Raw genomic sequence first — 19,235 nt, 5'->3', positions numbered from 1 at the left:
CCACCACTCTGGAGTTCATCGTGGAGCCATCCGACCGATAAGCAAGGGGTGACCGGCTCAGCAGTCCTCACCCAGCCCTAGCCCCGATGATGAAAAGCAGGCTACAGCGTGAATGTTGACGGCATCACACACACAACAACGGGAGCTGTGTCCCAGCCTCGTTAGTCCCTGAAAAGGCCGTGCGAGCGAGGCGGCCGTGCTGGGGAGGGTAACATGCATCCAGGGAACATACAGCGAGCTATGGGAAAAGTGCTAATGGATAAACAAATCGGAGGTTAAAAATACATGAACAGTTTTGGCAGAAAGGTCAGGTCCGCATTGTGGCTGAGGTGATTTGTTTTGCTGAAATGCACCGGTCCCAAAAGGAAGATGATGCAGTGAATAACCATGCACTCATCTCACTCCCTCCCTCCAAGTAGAAGACAATGGATGGAAACCCGCACACATCGAGGATGATATTCAACCAGCATGTAGCGAGCGCTTTAACCTTTTACTATAATCTACAAGCCAACACCCAGTTTGTTAATACCCTACGTGATGAAGTCTGATTTCATCATAAATGGAATCATTTTGGTGGAAATAGTCTTCAGGCCGATTTCTTCCCCACAGCCCCAGTGGAGACATTTGGGAAAGGCCGTATTAAGCAAGTTTTGTTAGCTTGAATGTTATTTGAGCAAGTGTGAGTGTTGAGGGAGTGGTAAAAGTGGCACCCAGGACCCTCTGGGCCTTATTTATATGTTCAATAAAGAAGAGTGTAAACAGATGTCTTAATAAAGATCCTGTTCATAATCACCTCCCTTTATGCTGCAAGGTACAAAGAGAGCTTGTGTACTTTATATTGCTTCAGTAAAGTGGTGCTAGGTATGATGACTGCACATCTGTATGTGGATACAATGTGTGCAAAGGGGAACGAAATGTGACACAGTTCTGACTATAAAGAAATAATGCTGCTTTCCTCAGGGCAAACTTATAAACGTTGTTGTGTTATAAACAACTGGCTAATGAGAAATGATGCCATTAAGAATCTACGTTATAAAGCCTGGTTCACTCAGCAAGATAATTAGGCAGATTTTTCACCCGATCATTCCGATTATCACAACTGCTCTAAAGATAATGTTAGGAGATGTTCCTGCTGTACGTGGAGAGCTAAGAATGATCTAGTCCACTCAGAAGGATGTTGGAGCTGCTATGACTTCAAATCGGGGAAATTTAAATTGTTAGAGTGTCGTGGACTGGTATTCCATCATGCGGGGTGTTTCCCCCCCACAGGACAATTGAGCCTGCAGCTTGTTGAATGTGACTAGCAGCCAATCAGAAAGCGAGGTGACAGAAGCACAAAGGGAAACCCAAAAAAATACAGATGACAAAGCGACTGTCGCGATGCACCAGAGTTCAGTGGATGTCTGAGACGTCTCTTTTGTATTGCGTTTACCGAGTTAAAAATAGTTCACAAACTATCACCGTTGTTTCTTCCTCGTCAAGTCAAGTTTATTTGTGCAGTTCAAAGTGCTTTACATCGTAAAAACATCATACAGTCACTACTTACGAAAGAAAGCAATACACATTTCAATCTGTTAAATGCCATCATCAAAACCATCACATCAAATACGTTGATCGATGTTCGAGTCGCTGCTAATCAAAGGCAGCTCTAAACAGGTGGGTCATGTTTTCTGATGCCAAAGCGCTTAAAGGTCTTTATTAAGGTTCTCCGTTTTGTGTAGACATTATGTTGGTTCTTTTTTTTCATGGCTGGGTGATTAAGAGATCAGAATGAACTTACCAGGCATAAAAACATCCCTCTGAATTCTAAAGAAATAGAAGTCAAAAGCACTTTCCATCAGTACAAGACAGCGTGAGTCCTCTGTGACTCCTCAAGAGAAATATATAAAGAAATGACAGTCGACTATCGCATGTTTTTTTTTAATCATCATTATTAAATCCCCTAAATCAGTGCTTCAAAGAACCAATGAGTTGTCAGTGACATGGCACCGGCAGATGACCTCCCTCATCCCTTTACAAGTCTCTAGACATCCTGTGTTACGAACCTTTTGCGAATTCAGCTCTGCTCTTTATCGCCCGGTCTCGTCAGCCGAAACAAATCAACAACTGCTCAGCGTTATTGAACCCCAGAGCAGTCTTTCTTGCTATTCAACCATGACTCTCTCCTTGACAGGCAACCAAGTAATAATGTATTCGTAGTAATCTTTTCTGTTGGAACACAAATGACCTGCTGTTCTTCTCATCTCCAAACTTGATGAGGCCTTGGCCCCCCCACCGACACGCGGCACCTCCCAGAGATGGGATGCACACATCAATAAGGAGCACCCCAAACTATATGCACACAAGGACATATTTCAAAGTCACTCTGACAGCTTTTCAATATCAGATTTAAAATGGAGAATTTACCTTTTTAAGATGAAGGATACTGTTTGACAAGCAAAATCCCCTTCAAGGCACAAAACCGAATTAAAAGACTGTCAGCACCCAACAGTTCAACAAGTGACTAACAGACAAGTCTTAGTCGAGTCCGAAGTTGTTTTTTTTTCCTTCCTTTCTTGCGACTCGAGTTGAGGTTTCAAACTCAAGCTACCATCTCCGCTTTCAGTTCAAACGACAATGCGATTAAACATTTCTTCCATTTTAATATAACCACACAATAAGAACAGATTAGGCTTGAACGAAAGATTTGTCAGGGAGTAAAGACTGCATCATACGTACAACTTGAAGCAATTTAGGAAGTAAGATGCACACAGACATACATGTGGAATAAATCAAGGTTGAAAGACAAATTAAATTTGCCTGGCTTTAACATAAAGAAAGGGTTTTAAAAAAAAAAGCACATCAATAACTCTCCTAGGTTCCATATGGAAAAAATGTTCTTTATAAAGCAGATCTGATAAAATGATCATTTTTTTCTGCATCAAAAAGAATGTGTCTGCAGTCTTTAATCAGAGTGCTGACCGATTTTGGGATGTGATCCAGTACAGCTTCTAAGCCAAAATTTGCTTTGGACATCAACACATGCAGGGGGGGGGGGGAACTCGGCCAATGTTTATAGCTATTGTTCATATATTAATGGCAGATTGACGGGCATATCACGAACTCAATTTATCCCCAGTCGCAGCAGGCAAATGATTCTAATTCAAACAGATTGATGATTGGGAACAGAATGACGAATTAAGCCATGAAAAGAACCATCAAGCAGACACTGCTTAGTAAATGACCTTGGAGAAAAGAACACAAAAGACTTTTTGCCTTTTTAAAATTTATATTCCATCTCTTTTTCTTTTCCAATTCCCCATTAGCCTGTAAACAATTCAGTTACAGTCAGTATTGGTTTCTTTGATGAATTACTGAATTTTAATTGAGTAAAAAAATGCTAATAACTCAAGAAAAGCCAGCAAACTCTTATGATTAATAGCCAATGTCATATTTATTGCCATATTTAAGATAGTAACGATGAACATCAGAGCAAAGGTAAAACTGTATCTGTTGATTGATGACTTTGATGGTGGCTTTTGACAAAATGTAATGTTTATTGCGCGTTTCATAATTGGTGACGGTACGATGCTTCACATGATGTAAAAGCACTTTGAACTGCCTTGCTGCTGAAAATGTGTTTTACAGATAAACGTGACTCTGTGGACTTGTTAGTTCTGACTTATGTACAAAAAAAATAAAATAAAACTCTGACCCACACGGGAATCATTATGCAAGCTTCCTAAGAGTTGCATTAGGAAGCACAGAAATGCAGATGTGACATCATGGTGCAAGGAGCCATTCATGCCGTTACCATTGGCTTGTTAGCTTAAATCTAATGCGGTAGCAGTATGCCCACAGGGACGAGAGATGCAAGTGGTCGTACTTATAGGATGCCGATACATTGGGCTCTTATTTAGGGTTGTAATTAAATCAGTTATTGCTGTGCTCCCTCTACTGGTAAATATATCTTTTGTGCCACTAAATACCACCATTAATTATTCTATAGGAAAGAAATGTTTGAGCAGGAAGACTCCCCTGCGCTCAACAGGAGATTAACCCCGTCTGAGAAACTGGTACCATTATGCTCCCGCCTGACACCATTACGCCAGCCGCCCCCTTACGGCTGCTGCTTACTGCCTGCCATGAGCCCTTTGTCCCTTACTGTATTGACGAAGGTCAGAGTCATAGTGTGAAAGCTCATTATATGGTTTCCCGGATGGATTTCGTTTACAGCTCACTGGAACTCTGTCATGGCAAGCATATGAGTGCTGCTCATTCAAAGTCCCTCAGTATGGGGTCGCACAGCTACCAAGTCTGCCACTGACAATATGCGTTTTGTTACGGCTGAAATGAGTCTGATCATTATTTTAGCAACATATTGGGTAATTTTCAGAAGAAAAAAAAATGGATGTGTGCATATCATTTCTTGTCATTTATATCCTGCATGCACTGACTGTAAAAAATTTCCCAGTGCCTAGTCACAAAATAACAATAATAATTGATACAAGCAGAGATTATGAAAAAGGTGGTCAAATGTTTGCAGCAGGTTAATGCAGCCACATTCTTTTTATTATTTCTAAAACAATATTGGAAAAACTTGCATGTTTGTGCATAAAATATACAGGTTTGCGTCTGGAACTTGACAAAATGTAAAAAAAAAATTAAAAAAAAACTCATGGTGTGAATACTTTTACATGGAGCTGTCTCAGAAGCACATGGCTCAAAATGGACTGGGACATTGTTGCTTCACCTCTGTTTTCTAGCTCATCACGGTAACAACTCAGTTCATAGGATTGACTACCTGAAAACAGGGAAGGGTGACAACTTTCTTTCTGAAATGCTTGTTGATGTGCAGGAACTGAGTCCTGTACAGACGGTGCTGAAATACGTTTTCATTTGACTCTCGGCTTAACATCTGCGTGTCAGATATTAAGCCGACACGCAGTGTGTTTGTTGTTTGTTGAAAGTGTGTTTGTTGCCTCATTTTCATTGACCTTTCACTGCCACTACAGTTCACCTCAAGGACAAACGAATGATCGGCAGCTGCCAAACACAGGTGAGGTTAAGTCAAATCACTTTATGAAGGAGTGAAAATATTGGAGCTAACCAGAATAGAACTCAGAATAAAGCCTGGAAATGCAGATGTTTTTCTTTTTCTATCCAGACTTGGAAAAATACTCCAAAACGCATTTAATGCATTTCAGTTTACAATTTACACCCTCGGCTTTAGTTATGCATACAAAACGTCTACAGCGGAAAGAAAGAAACACATTTAGTTGGTTTGACATCCGCTCACAAGTGGTACTGTATATGAAAATGCAAGCTTTCAGTTTTAAAAATTTAATATAAGAAGAAAAGCTCCATTCCCCCCACCCCCCAACTGCGTTAACAACCAATCCAAACTTTTATAACAAGGATGAATTGGCCAGGGTTGGAGTTAAAACTTTCTGAGCTATTGATGTTCTGCTAGCTCCGCTTCATTTAAAAATACATCACAGGGTTCGCCCTTGGAAAAAAAAAAAAAAAAAAAAAACTTTGGCAGACACAGACAAAGCAACTGACAGCCATGGACCTTCGTCGGGCCCAATTTGTTAGATTTTCATGCAGGTAGGAGGTTGTCCTGTCTTGTTCCTGTTAACACGCATGCCCATTAGGCAATAGACAGGGCTTGTTCTTTGTCTTGGAAGAACAAGAAATTAAAATCTGTGCAAAGCAAGAAGATTATGTTCCCTGAAGCTGTGAAATTAAGTCATGAGTTTTCAAACTTCAGCCCCTTTGGAGCCCTGCATGTGCTTCGTGGTTATTAAAGAGATGAAAAAAAATCTGTTCCTTCAGCTTAGAAAAACTTTACACACGCAGATTTGCGATAGCTTTGTTGTTTGTGGCCAGGAAACCTTTTGATTCAAATAATCTTTTAAATTTACCAACATGATCCTTATGAAAGTAACATGACCCCTCTTAAGACCGGAACTGTACAAATGCCACGTGAAATTGTTTGAATATTTATTGCTGCACAATTTTAAAAAATTTAAGCACTTCTTCAGTGTTGCTGTGTTTTTGAATTTTATTGTATTGCCCTTTCATATGATGACAAAGTTATTAATCTATCCATCTATATACATATCAGAAACATCCATCCATCCATTTTCTTTACACCCTTGTCCCTCAGTGGGGTCGGGAGGGTTGCTGGTGCCCATCTCCAGCTAACGTTCCGGGCGAGAGGCGAGTTCACCCTGGACAGGTCGCCAGTCTGTCGCAGGGCAACACAGAGACACACAAGACAAACAACCATGCACACACACTCTCACACCTAGGGGCAATTTAGACAGACCAATTAACCTAACAGTCATGTTTTTGGACTGTGGGAGGAAGCCGGAGTACCCGGAGAAAACCCACGAATGCACAGGGAGAACATGCAAACTCCATGCAGAAAGACCGGGGCCGGGAATCGAACCCAGAACCTTCTTGCTGCAAGGCAACAGCTCTACCAACTGCGCCACTGTGCAGCCCATATCAGAAACAAAGTTTATAAATGTACATTTGTATGAACAGTCATGGAATGTTTGAAAGTTGTAGTTGCCTTCTTGAGTCTGATTAGCTATTCATTTCCACTTTTGGGGATTAATTTTAAACCTATTTAAAATTAAGTTGTCGAAAGGGTGAGATTTTGACTGGTTTTAATCTTCCCGTAGAAGCCCACCTACTCAAAGTTATCTGTTTCTTTAAGGCAAACGGATTGAGGTAAAAGCAGAAACGAATTATTCTACTCGCAGGTTTTGAATCTTCCCGGTAACATTGTACCTTACACAATGTGTATGCTTTACATGAATAATTCTCCTGCATTGCTGTCCTGCGTATTTAAAAGTGCAGCATGCAGTTTGGTCATCAGTTAGGTTAGGCTGCCACAATTAGTTTTCAAGCACATCAAAACCTTTCAAGTCAGTTTTAAATATGAAATGGTCCAAAATCAACATATACAAATTCTACAGCAATCACTCAGTCCACTTATCGTGTCTCATGAGGCGCTATGCAGCTGATCCGTCTGCACCGATGAAGACCTACTTTCTGAACAAATCTGGCCTACTTTGTGGTTACTTCAGTAAAAACTGAGGTACTCATGGAGGTCAACATGGAGGTATTTTTAAATTGGGCATAGGGTACTAAGTTTACTTTTCCAGATCATGAAGCATGAACAAAAGTGAACAAGACAGCGACATGACGGCAAACGTAATGCAACCGGTACTGATGTCATAGGACACTGTGAATTTTACACAAGTCATTCCAATAAAAAATGCACAGGACATTAAAGGCAGCACAAACTTTAGATGCAAGACGTATTTAAATGACAACATATGTGGCAAGATACGAACACTGAGCTCATTAGTCTCGTTTCCATACCTTCTCAGTCCTTTCAGGGTCACAACAGGGTTATTGCCTCTCTGCACAAGTCAAAGGCAATTGATTTTGGAAGGTTAACCCAAAATGCATGAATCTATACAGTTGAAGGAAGTCAGAGTACCCAGAGAGAATCCAAATATACAAATGGATGCAATTCAAACAATACACAAATACACACGAGTTGGGACTCAAGTCCTGGATAAAAAAGTTTTTGCTATCATGAACTGGTGCAAACATCTTTGACTGCAGCTTAAAATATTGTGCTGACGATTAATAATTGGGTGAAATTGCATGTACACAATAAAAAAAATATCACGTTGAGCCGTTTCCATAGAACCCTGGATTGCATTATGTGTCCTTCAGCTGTTACCACTTTACAAGGGAGGATGCTGCATGAAAATAAGGTAGCATAATTACAGCCATGAGTCAAAGCCTCTTTGTTTTAAAAGGTTAAGAATCCATGAGTGAAATATGATGTAATTTATTAAACTCATATTGCTCAGAGCGGCTCACGTGAAAACTATTGTCTTATAATCTAAAGACTATTACGCCATCATATCTGCCCATAACGGACACCTCAGAGCTTGTGCAATATTGTTCAAGCTATGGTTTGTTTAAAGTTATGCTTCAAAGTTGGCAGCTCCTTTCAAAGTGGAGCTGGAACAGCAAATCTAATATCTGGTTCAGCGTGTGAAAATGTCCGCTGTGGAAAGCCAAGGGTGTGTTATTCATTTTTTTGATTTCCCAGAGAGAGAGTCCTCTTACAGTTTTGTTATCCAACGAAACAAAATGTTATGTTGCACAATCACTGTGTCGTGTTGGAAGAAAAATCTCTCCTGGAATATGTCTGAGAAAAAAAGAAAATATATGAACAGCAAAAAAGTTCCACATTTGTTGCATTAGGGGAGTTCTGTTGTTGGAGGCATTTCAGGAATTCCAAATAATGATTTTCTTTGTTAAGGGAATAACGCTGTCTAAACCTAAAAATACAATCACCCAACAGTGATGCATAACATTGTTAACCACTTTTTATTTTTTGGGATTACAGCCATACCCGTAAAACTTAATCGATAAAAAAAAACAAAAAAAAACACTAATGCCACAATTCTCCATCTGCCAAGAAACATCCCGGTGAATTTTAGAAAAATATTCTGAAGACCGACAAAAAAAAAAAAAAAAAAAACTTTTTGTAAAGTTTGCTTCATGGTACGTCTGGTATAAAACTAACACCGTTTCTGTAAAGGAATATCACATCTACATTCGTACACTTCTCTGCTGAGAGGGATAACTTCGGTCCAAAGGCGATTGTGGGCTGGGTATTTTTCAAGAATTGGGCTCAGACCCTTAGCTCATGTTAAAGGAACAACATCGTATTAAACCTGCAGATGAGACGTCACTGAAGTTCACACAAAAGACTAGCGAAAGCTTTTAGCAATATAGTGCATCTCGAGAGTGACGGCATTACCCATGAAAACAAAGAGAATGACTTTCTTAGGGTTTATCTCTGAACCTCGTTTCTACCGCTGTCATTAGACTTCATGAGGTTGAACAATGTCGAAGAAAACACGAGCTGCACTTTTATGAGAGCTCATAAACAAGTTGTGCTTTAGTCATGCACAGTATAGTCTTCTTGCAAGTTTTAGGTTGTTAAACAAATGGTGACTCAATTGATTGCCACCTGCAGGCAAAGCGTAGGCATTACAAAATTCTTGGTTCAAATCTAATTGCACATTAGGACATGTGTAGCCGATTGTTTCATTTTCTCCAAAACCCCATTATTCTTGTGAATTTAAAAAAAAAAAAAGTATTGTCATGTCAGCTGGTTGTATCCTCGCACGCCTAGTTTTCACAGTGAGATACTTTTGTGCAACTCATTAAGACGTCTTCACATGAGGAAAAAATTCTCGCATTACTAAACCACATGACTGAGAAGGCTTATCCAAGAGAGGCACCTGAAGCTAAACTGTGAAAGTCCGATGATCAAGTCCAACACGAGCCTCAGGCTTCAAACGATCAAACTTTAACAGAGGAGTCAAATGCGTCCAGACGAGATTTTTGAGAAATCAGTGCGACCCATGTAGCGTTAGACCACATCATAAAAGTCCTGCAATTTAATTTTCTCATATCCACATCCCCACAGAGATAAAAAAAAAAAAAAAAAAAAAAGAATCTGCTTGATCGGTCTGTCTTGATGCACAAACACTTCTTGACCAATTGTTTTTCACCAACCTCAAAGTATTTAATATCCTGACTAAGTCATCTGGAACACATAAGTCCATTCATACTGAAAAGCTATTAAAAGGCTTTGACTTGGGATGACTCACATCACAGTGATAAAGTCTCTTTAGGGAAGGACAGTTTTGACTACAAAAATGCTCTACAACAGCCCACAAAATATATATCCGCAGCTAAAACCTTCGTTTTGTCCGCAGGTCGACTCGCCGAGCTGCACACGGCGCTCAGGGCAGAGGCAGACATGCTGGTTCAAACTATACAGCAGGCCCTGCTGACGTTGATTGTGTCAACCATAGGAGGGAATCATTCACAAGCGATAACCGGTCAGGAAACAAACATGACAGTCGGGGGAAGGAGAAAAAGAAAGACGACAGGGAAGCTTGAAGAGCGCTCCCATGAAATATGTATGCAGACATGACATTTCATGATGAACAGCTCCATCTCTCCTCTGTGGCTTCAGTGAATGAAGGGCAGAGTGTGGAGATAAAGTATTTGTGCACAAGGACAAAGTAAGACTGCAAACACTTCTGTTCGTTACCTTTTAGTTCATATGTTCAAGAGCGGGCAGAAAAAAATCCGACTTCAAATTCAAGTTTTCCACTTTTAGCATCAAAGGATCATTTGAAGATGGACGATTTTCAAACCGTCCATCATGAGACAAACTTCTGTTGGAGTATGTATCATTAATCTGCAGAGTAATTAGTTAATCAAGTCTGTGTGCAATTTAATCAAGCTCTTAACACCTCAGTAAATTGCAAAAGAACGCAAATAAACAAAGAGCATCACAAAAACCCAAGGAACAAAGCAGACACATCAGGGAATCCGGTCTTGAGAACATAGTTTCAAAGTCGGGTCTGGACTCCGTCTCAGATGTGCTGAGTGAATGTTCTCCCCCAAACCCAAAAAAAAAAAAAAAATCAGTCAAAATCAGGGCTGTTTTTAAGCAGCAGCCTAAAGTAAAATCCCCTGGCTGCATTTAAATGCAACAAATAAAGTTTTATACTTCAAAGATTTTTGTGCTGCCTCCTGTGCCCCTACATGTTGGAGATAAGGAAATTGAGATGGATGAGAAAGCAAGTGGGAGAAATATTTTCCTGTGCAAAAATATGGAGGCAAAACAAAGTAGAAGGAAAGAACAGCAAGTCTTCCACCTCCACCTACTCGCCCTGTTTGTTTTTTTTTTTTTTTTTTTATTATTTGTCAGATTAGGGTCTCCTCATATACAGGTTTGGCTTCAGCAAAATAAAACTAATGTTTTTCTTTAGCAGAGACAGGGAAAGTTGCCCATCCAGGTGATGGACAGATGAATGGAGATAAATACAATCCTAGGGAACAAAAAAAAAAAAATGAGACTTGAACAAAGGTTCAACCTCCTGCAGGAAAATGACCTTAAACATACAGAGTTAGAGTGAAATGGTTTAAATCGAAGCATTTTCCTAGTTTTAAAATGAACCAAAGTCCAGACCTAAATCAAATTGAAAGTCTGTGGCAAGACTTGAAAACTGATGTCCAAACATGTTCTTTGTCCAATCTTGCTGAGCTCCAGCTCTTTTACAAAGAAGAAAAAAAATGCATCTCTAGATGTGCAAAGCTGGTGAAGACATACCCCAAATGACTTTCAGCTCTACAAAGCGTCGACTCAAGGAATCTGAAGATGCGTGCAAAGCATAATTTAGATAATCTAATTTGAAAAGGAAATTGAAAGCCTATTATACTTTAGTGCTTTTCAGACATGATGCTTCTTTAATCATCCTCTTGTGTCACTTTTCAAGAATCAACTGAAAAATATGCTGTCCAAAACAGCATAAAAAAAAGATACATTTAATGAACAAAAGATCAAGGCCAAATGGGAGGAGCTTCCCAACTTCATGCTTAATTTACGTTTCCATTTCTGGCCGTGCAGGCAGCATCCCACACCTAAAGCAAAGCGGATTTGTTACCATTTTTGTCGTTTTTTTGCATGCGGCACAATTAGGCGTTTGTAAAACAGGTCAAAGTCTGAATGCGTGTGTGTGCGCAAGTACATGCATATTTTAATGGAATGGCAGAAAGAATATTGTGTCCAAAATGTCGCAAAAACAAAAGTTGCTATTCAAAGCTGTACTGTGTAGTTATTTTATTTTATTTTTTATCAGAACTGTTGCTGCTCTACATTGTTTTCTGCTACTACTTGTTGCATACTGGCAGGGTTTCACTATTGCAATATCTGCTCTTCACAATGAGTGTCGAGCGCAGTGAGTTAAGGGTCAGCGCCCTCCGTTAGCCAAGGGTCAGCGCCCTCCGTTAGCCAAAGACCAATTTAGCCAAACATAGCTTATGTTAGCATAAGCAAAAATACAAAAAAGACATAAGTGAGGGCTTAACATTTTTGGAATATTGTTATCAACTGTGTAACCACTTCTATGTTACTTGACTGAACAAGTAGTGGTTCTGATTTCCAACTAAAGACATAGCATGTTTCTTCATAGTTCTGCGATCTTAAACAAAGGATCTGCAAAGAACTTAATACAGACTGATCAGACCAAAAACAACAACAAAATATCACGAAATCACAATTTTAAGAGCAGCCTGGAGCGTCGCAGAATGTGGGCAACCTGAGAAAACTTCCCCATCTCTCTTTTCTTCCTTTGTTGAAAGAAAAAAAAAAAAAAAAGGCTGCGCGTTTTAAGAAGAGTCACTTCCTCCTCTCGTCATTTTTATCTCAATCAGCACTGATGACCGTGACGCATGTACATCTGCATACATCCCGCCGGCACAGATCACCGCTGCCTTTCTCGGTCGCACGCGCAAACACGGCGGCTGTAACGGCTCCTCGCCGTGTCTGCGGCCCCATGGGAGAGACACATCAAGGCAAACGTCTGACGGGGAACAACTGATGATGAATAAATGAACAACTTCCACTTGCTTCATCTCTGGTTTAACACTATTGCCCTTGCTGGTAATTAATTCCCAGGATTCCACAGTGAGCATCGTGACTGCCAGAGTTTTTTTGTTTTGTTTTGTTTTTTTTCTTTGTTTGTTTGTTCTTTTTCCAGCAGGCAACAAAAAGTCAAAGTAGCTCTTTGTACGAGAGAGTCACCAACTTCCCTAAACACTGTGGTGTTTTTACCGAATCTCACCCTTCGGTGAACAGAGCACTTGTCGTGAGCCCCAGATGAAAGAGTTGGCATCACAAATCAAGGAAAACACACAAGCGGTTTCACTTGAATGTTTCTTCAGAGTTCTCAAACTGTTTTCTCTCTCCATTTACTGCTGAGACGTCATTTTTGACTGGGACGATTATAAGCAGGTTTCCTATTAAGCTCAAACGAGCAAGAAGAGTTCAGTGCAGTGCTGGAACACATCCATTATGGAACAACTTAAGTGGGAGGTTTTAAAAAGTTATGATTCCAAAAACCGCAAATATGTTTTTTTTTGTTTTTTTTTTGCAATACAATTCTTATAGCTTAAAGTCTTTTTAATCAGATGCCAGAGAAAGTAGGGCTGTAAAATAGCTGAAAACATGACACAGTGACTTTACAGCTGAGCAACACAATGACAACAATTGTGATCAGTCCAGAAATTCCTCATTAGTCTCTTTCTTCTCACTTATCACAACGTCCAACCATTCTCCAAGATCATACTGGTCACCAGAATCTGCACCAGCGGTGGCATGATAAATAGTTAAAGTCCATCCAGGTGTCCAAGCATGAATGCATGACATCTAAAATATCATGCAGTTAACATATCCGGCATCGACGTACTGCCTTGTAGTTGTGACATATCTCATGCTAATATCGCAGTGACAATCGTGATTCAAGACTTACAAAAAATGATCAAGTTCAGAGCAGAAGACAGAGTTTCCAATTCAACGTGGCCAACGAAGAGCGTGATGGGAAAACCCAACAGGAGGGACTGGAAAAAAAAACAAAAAAAAAACACAGGTCGACCAGAGGGTCAGGAGGATCTGCTAAAGACTGAATGAACCGGGAGGATTATTTATTCAAGGAGGGTGATCACTGGGACAATGAACGTACAACTGTGATTAAGTGACAGTGGAGCAGCTGTAAGGGAGAATGAACAGAGCAGTAACTGCACAAGATACCACAATAAATCAACTCTCTATTGTTTAAATGTCTCACTGGGGAGTTTAAAAAGTTTAACAAAAGTTTAAAAGTTTGGAACAGGACCAGATTATCCCCCATTGCACTTCTTCTCGTCCACTCCGTGATATTTAGGATGTTGGTTGCAATGATCCATCCCAGATATATCCAAAATGTCTGTGGCAAATACGCATCTTAATACATTTGCATGTCATCATTTCGTTTATTTAAACATATATTTTAAAACATGCACACAGCGTGATACATCCATCCATAGGAAACCTGCCTGTCCTTGCAGGGCCAAAAGGATGGGTGTTGCCCATGTCCAGCAGCCATTGGGCGAGAGGAGGTGCACACCCTGTTCCATTTAATTATTATGGACCCTCAGAAGAACCAGAATATTACAAAAGACCTATAAAATATGATTTTCAAATCCCACAAAAAAAGTCATTTCTTGAACAAGCAGTATCAAGTTAAGTGGCTAGAAATGTGCAGCACAAAAGGAAGTGGAGGTAAATTACGGCTTTGAGAGGATTCAAGAGATGGGAGGAGACTCACAAAGCGTGAAGTGCAGCTGGAGACAAGAGTTTCCAGAGTCATCACACAGGATAGATCCAGCACATCATCCAGAGTATAGAATGCATACGAGGCTTGGTTTTTAAACCGAGTTACGTAAATAACTTGATTGTCTTTGCAACCAACACTTATCGTGAATGACGAACCTGTAGGTTGCTTAAAAGATGTGGTGGCTTAAATCCAGCTGCAAATGAAGGAATTACATCAATTATGCCAATTTATGCATCAACCACAGAACACCAACGTCTGCTTTTACTCACGCTGCATATTTACACATTTAAAGACTGGGAAAAAAAGTGAGATTTTTTTTCAAGTCGAGGAATATATTTCAAAGGAAAACAAAGCTAAATGAATGAATGAATGAATGGAATAGAAGCACAAAGCAAGTAAGTATCTCCGCGTTTCCCAAACCTCTTACCTTCTGCAGAGCCAACCTTGTCACACATCAACCAGCAGACAGTCAAAGTCTGAAGTGCTGTCAGAATAAACTTCAGACTCCTCTTGCTCTGGATGCTCATGATGCTGAAGCGTCTCTACTGCAGCTCAACCATCACACAGCCACAAGTCCCGGCAACAGCTGATCTTCAAGAGCCGGCCCACCCTCCCCGAAATAAAAAAGAAAGGGACTTCCTGAAATATGATCAAGTGCGCTTGAGAGCGGCGCGTCGGGAAGCCCTAATGACAGCTGGTTCAACTCGGCGCGTCTTTGCTCATTCAACGAGATTATCCAGAGGGAGAGAATCCTCCTGGCGAAAACTAATAGGAAATGGTGGGGAGGTTGAAATGTTGGGGGGGAAACAGGACAACATTAGCAGAGGCACAAGCCGCTTCCAGTCTTAATCGCCCGCTAGAATAACATTTCATTCCCAAGCAGTTACTGACGAGAAGTGTTGCCTCATGAGTAGAGACCATGTGCTTCTCTGAGGAGACTCTTCTTGGTCCTAAAACCAGCTGACTGAGGCAGCAGCTGCCTTGAGCTAGATACAAGAAAGACGGAACATCCGGTTAGAATTTTCAAAGTAAAAGACACCCTTTTCTTCAAAAGTATTTTTGACGAATTAATCTACGTAAGATATAATTTGTTTTGATTTGTCATGTTTATTCATTGATCTTGTCAGGATTTTTGAAAAAAAAAAAAAAAAAAGTTATATTTGCCTTTAAAACTAAATTGAGCGGTTCGTTTTTAATTGAGGCCAGAAATAACACCATGAAATAATTTGATCAAAGAATGTTTTCAAATAAAAAAATAAAATAAATAAAAGTGTATAAAATAAGATTTATTTCGAAACATCAATCAGATCTGTGTTGCCACAATGGCCCCAAGAGCTCACACAGAATAAATATCCCCAAAACAACATATTAGACATAAAATTTACTTTGGATGAGAATAATTTTAAAATTGCACTTGCACTTTCAGAATTGTGCATTTAATAAAATTTTACTTATCCACAGCTGGAAAAGAAATTTCCATATAACAATGATGCAAAAAAAAAAAAATAGGTAAAAAACTTGTATGTTTCAAGCAATAAGAAAATAAATTTATGAAAGTGAGAACACCTAAGGGTGGTTCATGAATTTTTGACAGTGTACAAGTTTTCTTCTACATGTGGCAACAATCTTCTCCCATTTTTGACAAGTCCAGACTAAGGTGCAGTGTAGTGGGAAGGAAGTATTTTCTTCCATGATAAACATCCATTCCTGACTGAAAACTCCCAGAATCTTGTGGGAAAAGGTCTTATGGTGTGATGAAACCAAACTCGAACCAGTGACCACTGTTCTAAATAGTTTGTTTTACACAATAACAACTTATCACATTTCCAAAAAGGACTCCACACCTGCAGTAACATTTGGTGGTTGAAAGCATTGTGAGTCTAGGGTTACTTTTCTTCAGACGAAACTAGAAATTATTTCAAGGTGGGTAAAACTCGAGGCAGCTCCAAATGCCATATAAACGCCAGTTTCAACCCAATCCTTCAAGTGTTTACAAGAAAGCAGATGATGAGGGTTTTATTTTTGCCGCGAGTCCCAGCAAAAGTCCAAACAACAAAAGAACGGCTTCGCTAGAGGAAAATTGGAGTGTCGAGATGGCTGGGCTGAGTCCAGTTAAATTTGACAGAAAGTATTTGGCATGACGTAAAGAGGTGCTGCGGGAGACTTCCTCTCACTCTGACAGATTTAAAGAACTGCAAGTCAGAGAGAGCAAACTGAGCCAGTTCGTGGCGTCCTCACACCGACTCCAAGGGAGAGTAAATGTTGAAGTTGAATTAAAATTGGATTGCTGTAGTTTTATTTGCTTTATATTCTGATTTTTTGTTTTGTTTTTGTTTTTTTGTAGTGTGTTCTTTTTTACCAGTGGAACTGATACATGTAAAAGTAATAAATGTTCCAAAATGATGTATTTTGCTCTCATTTTTACATTAAAATTCTAGCATTTTAACAGGCATCTGTCATCCACGGCGCCTTCCCACAAAGATCAGTTGTTCGAGTGTGAGGTTTTTAATTCTTTGAAATAATGTGTTTGTTTTTATTTAACATTTATAAGAACTGAAAGAAAATACTTAATCAAATTTAACACATTATGTAGCTGAATATATTATACTTTATGTGGAAAAGTTTATCCTACCCAAATTAAACTGAGAAAGAAACAATTGTTTTAACAAACCCAAACTGTTCATGCGAGTTTCACACTTTATTTTGAAGTTAGCAAAGCAACTGATTTCCGGCATCTTTCTAGCCCTACATTAGCTTCACCTCTCACATTTTTCTTTGCCTGTTGCTGGGACCGCTGCTTGAAAAAGGTACTTTATAAACCGGTGGTCTGGAATCAATTACATTTTTGGATTATCAGAAATAAATGCGCACGTCCGCATTTTTGAAAATACAGAAAATGGCAAATAAACAAAGCTTTAGCTAAAATGTTGATTAGTATTCAGTCAATGGGGCAGGTACAGATGCTGACAGTACCTAGTCTTACACTGTTGCTATGCAAATGCAGTTTGGTAGAGAGGTGCAGAATTGATTTCCTGTTTGAATACAAATTTGAAATACAGTAAATGACAATATGAAGTGGAAAAACAAATCCCTCTCGTTTATATTTAGTCTGTTTTCCAATCCCACAGGACCCCACTTTCATCCCAAGTGATTCTACTGTTTGCTGGGCTTTACTAGACAAGTACATAGGAAGAGGCACTTGTTTCTTCCCCCCTATAGAATGTAGACAGATGATTATTTGACTAGTAGTGACTCTTTCCAGAACTGAGCCTTGACAGAGTCATTTCTGCATTTATGTTTGTGCACTTGCCGTTTCGCTGTTCAGCAGAAAGTATATCTCAGCACATCAGTATTTGTCTGTGTCACTTTCTTCAAGAAAACAGTTATTTGCTGACTTACTTTATTCACACTGCTTGTCTTTGCCTTGAAATGTCAAGTACAATTTTTTTGTGCTCAGTTTTTGAAAAAAAAAAAAGCTGCACTATTGCTACAAACCTTGTTACCCCTCTGTATTTGTCCTTTTCATTAACTGAATGGAAAATCTGTTCAGTGAGGACAAAATTTAAAGGTGTGTGGCGTATCGTTGCGACTGAATAAATGTTTACAAGTTTCATTCATTCGTTATTTTATTTTATTTTTTTAACAAACTCCAGGATCTTGTTGAGCGATCGTCTGTCTTTCAGCACATTACACGCGGATCAAAGCGCTCGCTTTTAAATATGCGGTTTTGAGGACAGAAACCCGTTACGAAACGAACACAGTGACAAAGGCTCCATTCAGCTGCAATGTCCCCTGACACTGAGAAGAGGTCACATTCCTCCATCCATGGGCTAATCGCTGGCACTGAATGACGACTCCTCAGACGTTCCCTCTGCTTATTTTTTGTGTAATTGGGAAGACTGTCGAAAATTTTCCCCCGAATCAAACTGTGAAGGATTATGAATATTTTCGTCTTGCGGCCCTGTTTCACATCACATGAAGTCATGTGAAAGTGACGGTACGAGGACGTCGGTGAAAGCGTGTTACTCCATCCCATGATGTGAGGTAATCTGGCAAAGGCAAATTACACGAAAGTAGCCGGTACAGCAGAGGGAAACGCGGAATTGGGATATTTGTAATGCAACTCCAACGCTTATGGGCGCACAAAGTACATTTAACATATTTATTTTATGTAAGAGGGATGAGAGCAAGAGCAAAGTCTGACTTGACAGCCACCGGCCCGGGATTTAGTCAGAGGGAGAGAAGCTTAAGGGGGGCTCTGAGAGAACAGCACCAGGTGAGCTTTAAAAGGATTATTTCCTACTTCTGGAGTGAAGTAAACAGTCTCAAGAGAGATACTGGTAATTGGGGGGATTGCTGTGGTTGGTAGATTGTTGGAGGTGAGTATTCGATTAGTCTTTATCCGATCTAGCAGCCTAGCTGTCGAAATGCAAACAGACTGGTGGATGTTGGTGCGTTGGGTTAGTAGTGAGCTCCAGGTCAAGAGGTTTTCCGGTTATTCCTAAAGGGATTGGAAGTAGTAGCCAAAGGTATCAAAACGGCTCTGTGGGGAAGGCAAGAGTTAACCTCTTAATACAGAATTCAAAAACACAAAGTAAAACAGCAGAGTCTTACTCTGAATCACCTACAAGGAGGGCTGGAATCCCCGTCTTTTTGTCTTTTCCATATAGATTGGAGAAGTAGCAGCAGAAGGTGGTAGGATATCCAGGCAGCAGTTTGATCAGATGAAGACAAACACACTCTGACATGAGAAGAGGAGAAGAGAGACACACACCCCCAACATCTCTGTTGATGCAGCACAGGTACAATGACAAATGAGGGGTTTCTGCCAAATCAGGACACACAAAAACTAGGGCATGCATGTTGTGTTTTTTTGTTGTTGTTTTTTTTAGAAAATTAGACTAATGTTTTTGCATCTCTACCAATATCATGGCATAGTGATACAGTTGGTAGCATTGTTGCCTTGCAGCA

At 39.9% G+C, this 19,235-nt stretch overlaps 1 protein-coding gene across 3 annotated transcripts in view; it reads right to left on the bottom strand.

Annotated features, from left to right (window-relative positions):
* Nucleotides 1-15,204, bottom strand: part of adam12a (ADAM metallopeptidase domain 12a) — a 115,887-nt gene extending 100,683 nt beyond the window's left edge. For 2 of the 3 annotated variants that reach the window (XM_008437119.3, XM_008437120.3), the window contains exon 1: nucleotides 14,692-15,204. In XM_008437119.3, coding sequence (XP_008435341.2) covers nucleotides 14,692-14,791 — 100 coding nt within the window. In that variant the 5' untranslated portion in view covers nucleotides 14,792-15,204. The remainder of the gene's footprint in view (nucleotides 1-14,691) is intronic. The other variant, XM_081601112.1, reaches the window with a different exon arrangement.
* Between the last annotated feature and the right edge of the window lie 4,031 nt (nucleotides 15,205-19,235).

The sequence above is a fragment of the Poecilia reticulata genome, chromosome 19 (genome assembly GCF_904066995.2).
Source record: "Poecilia reticulata chromosome 19, P_reticulata-male-v2, whole genome shotgun sequence".
Classification (NCBI taxonomy): Eukaryota; Metazoa; Chordata; class Actinopteri; order Cyprinodontiformes; family Poeciliidae; genus Poecilia; species Poecilia reticulata.
This window is presented reverse-complemented; position numbering and strand designations above follow the sequence as displayed.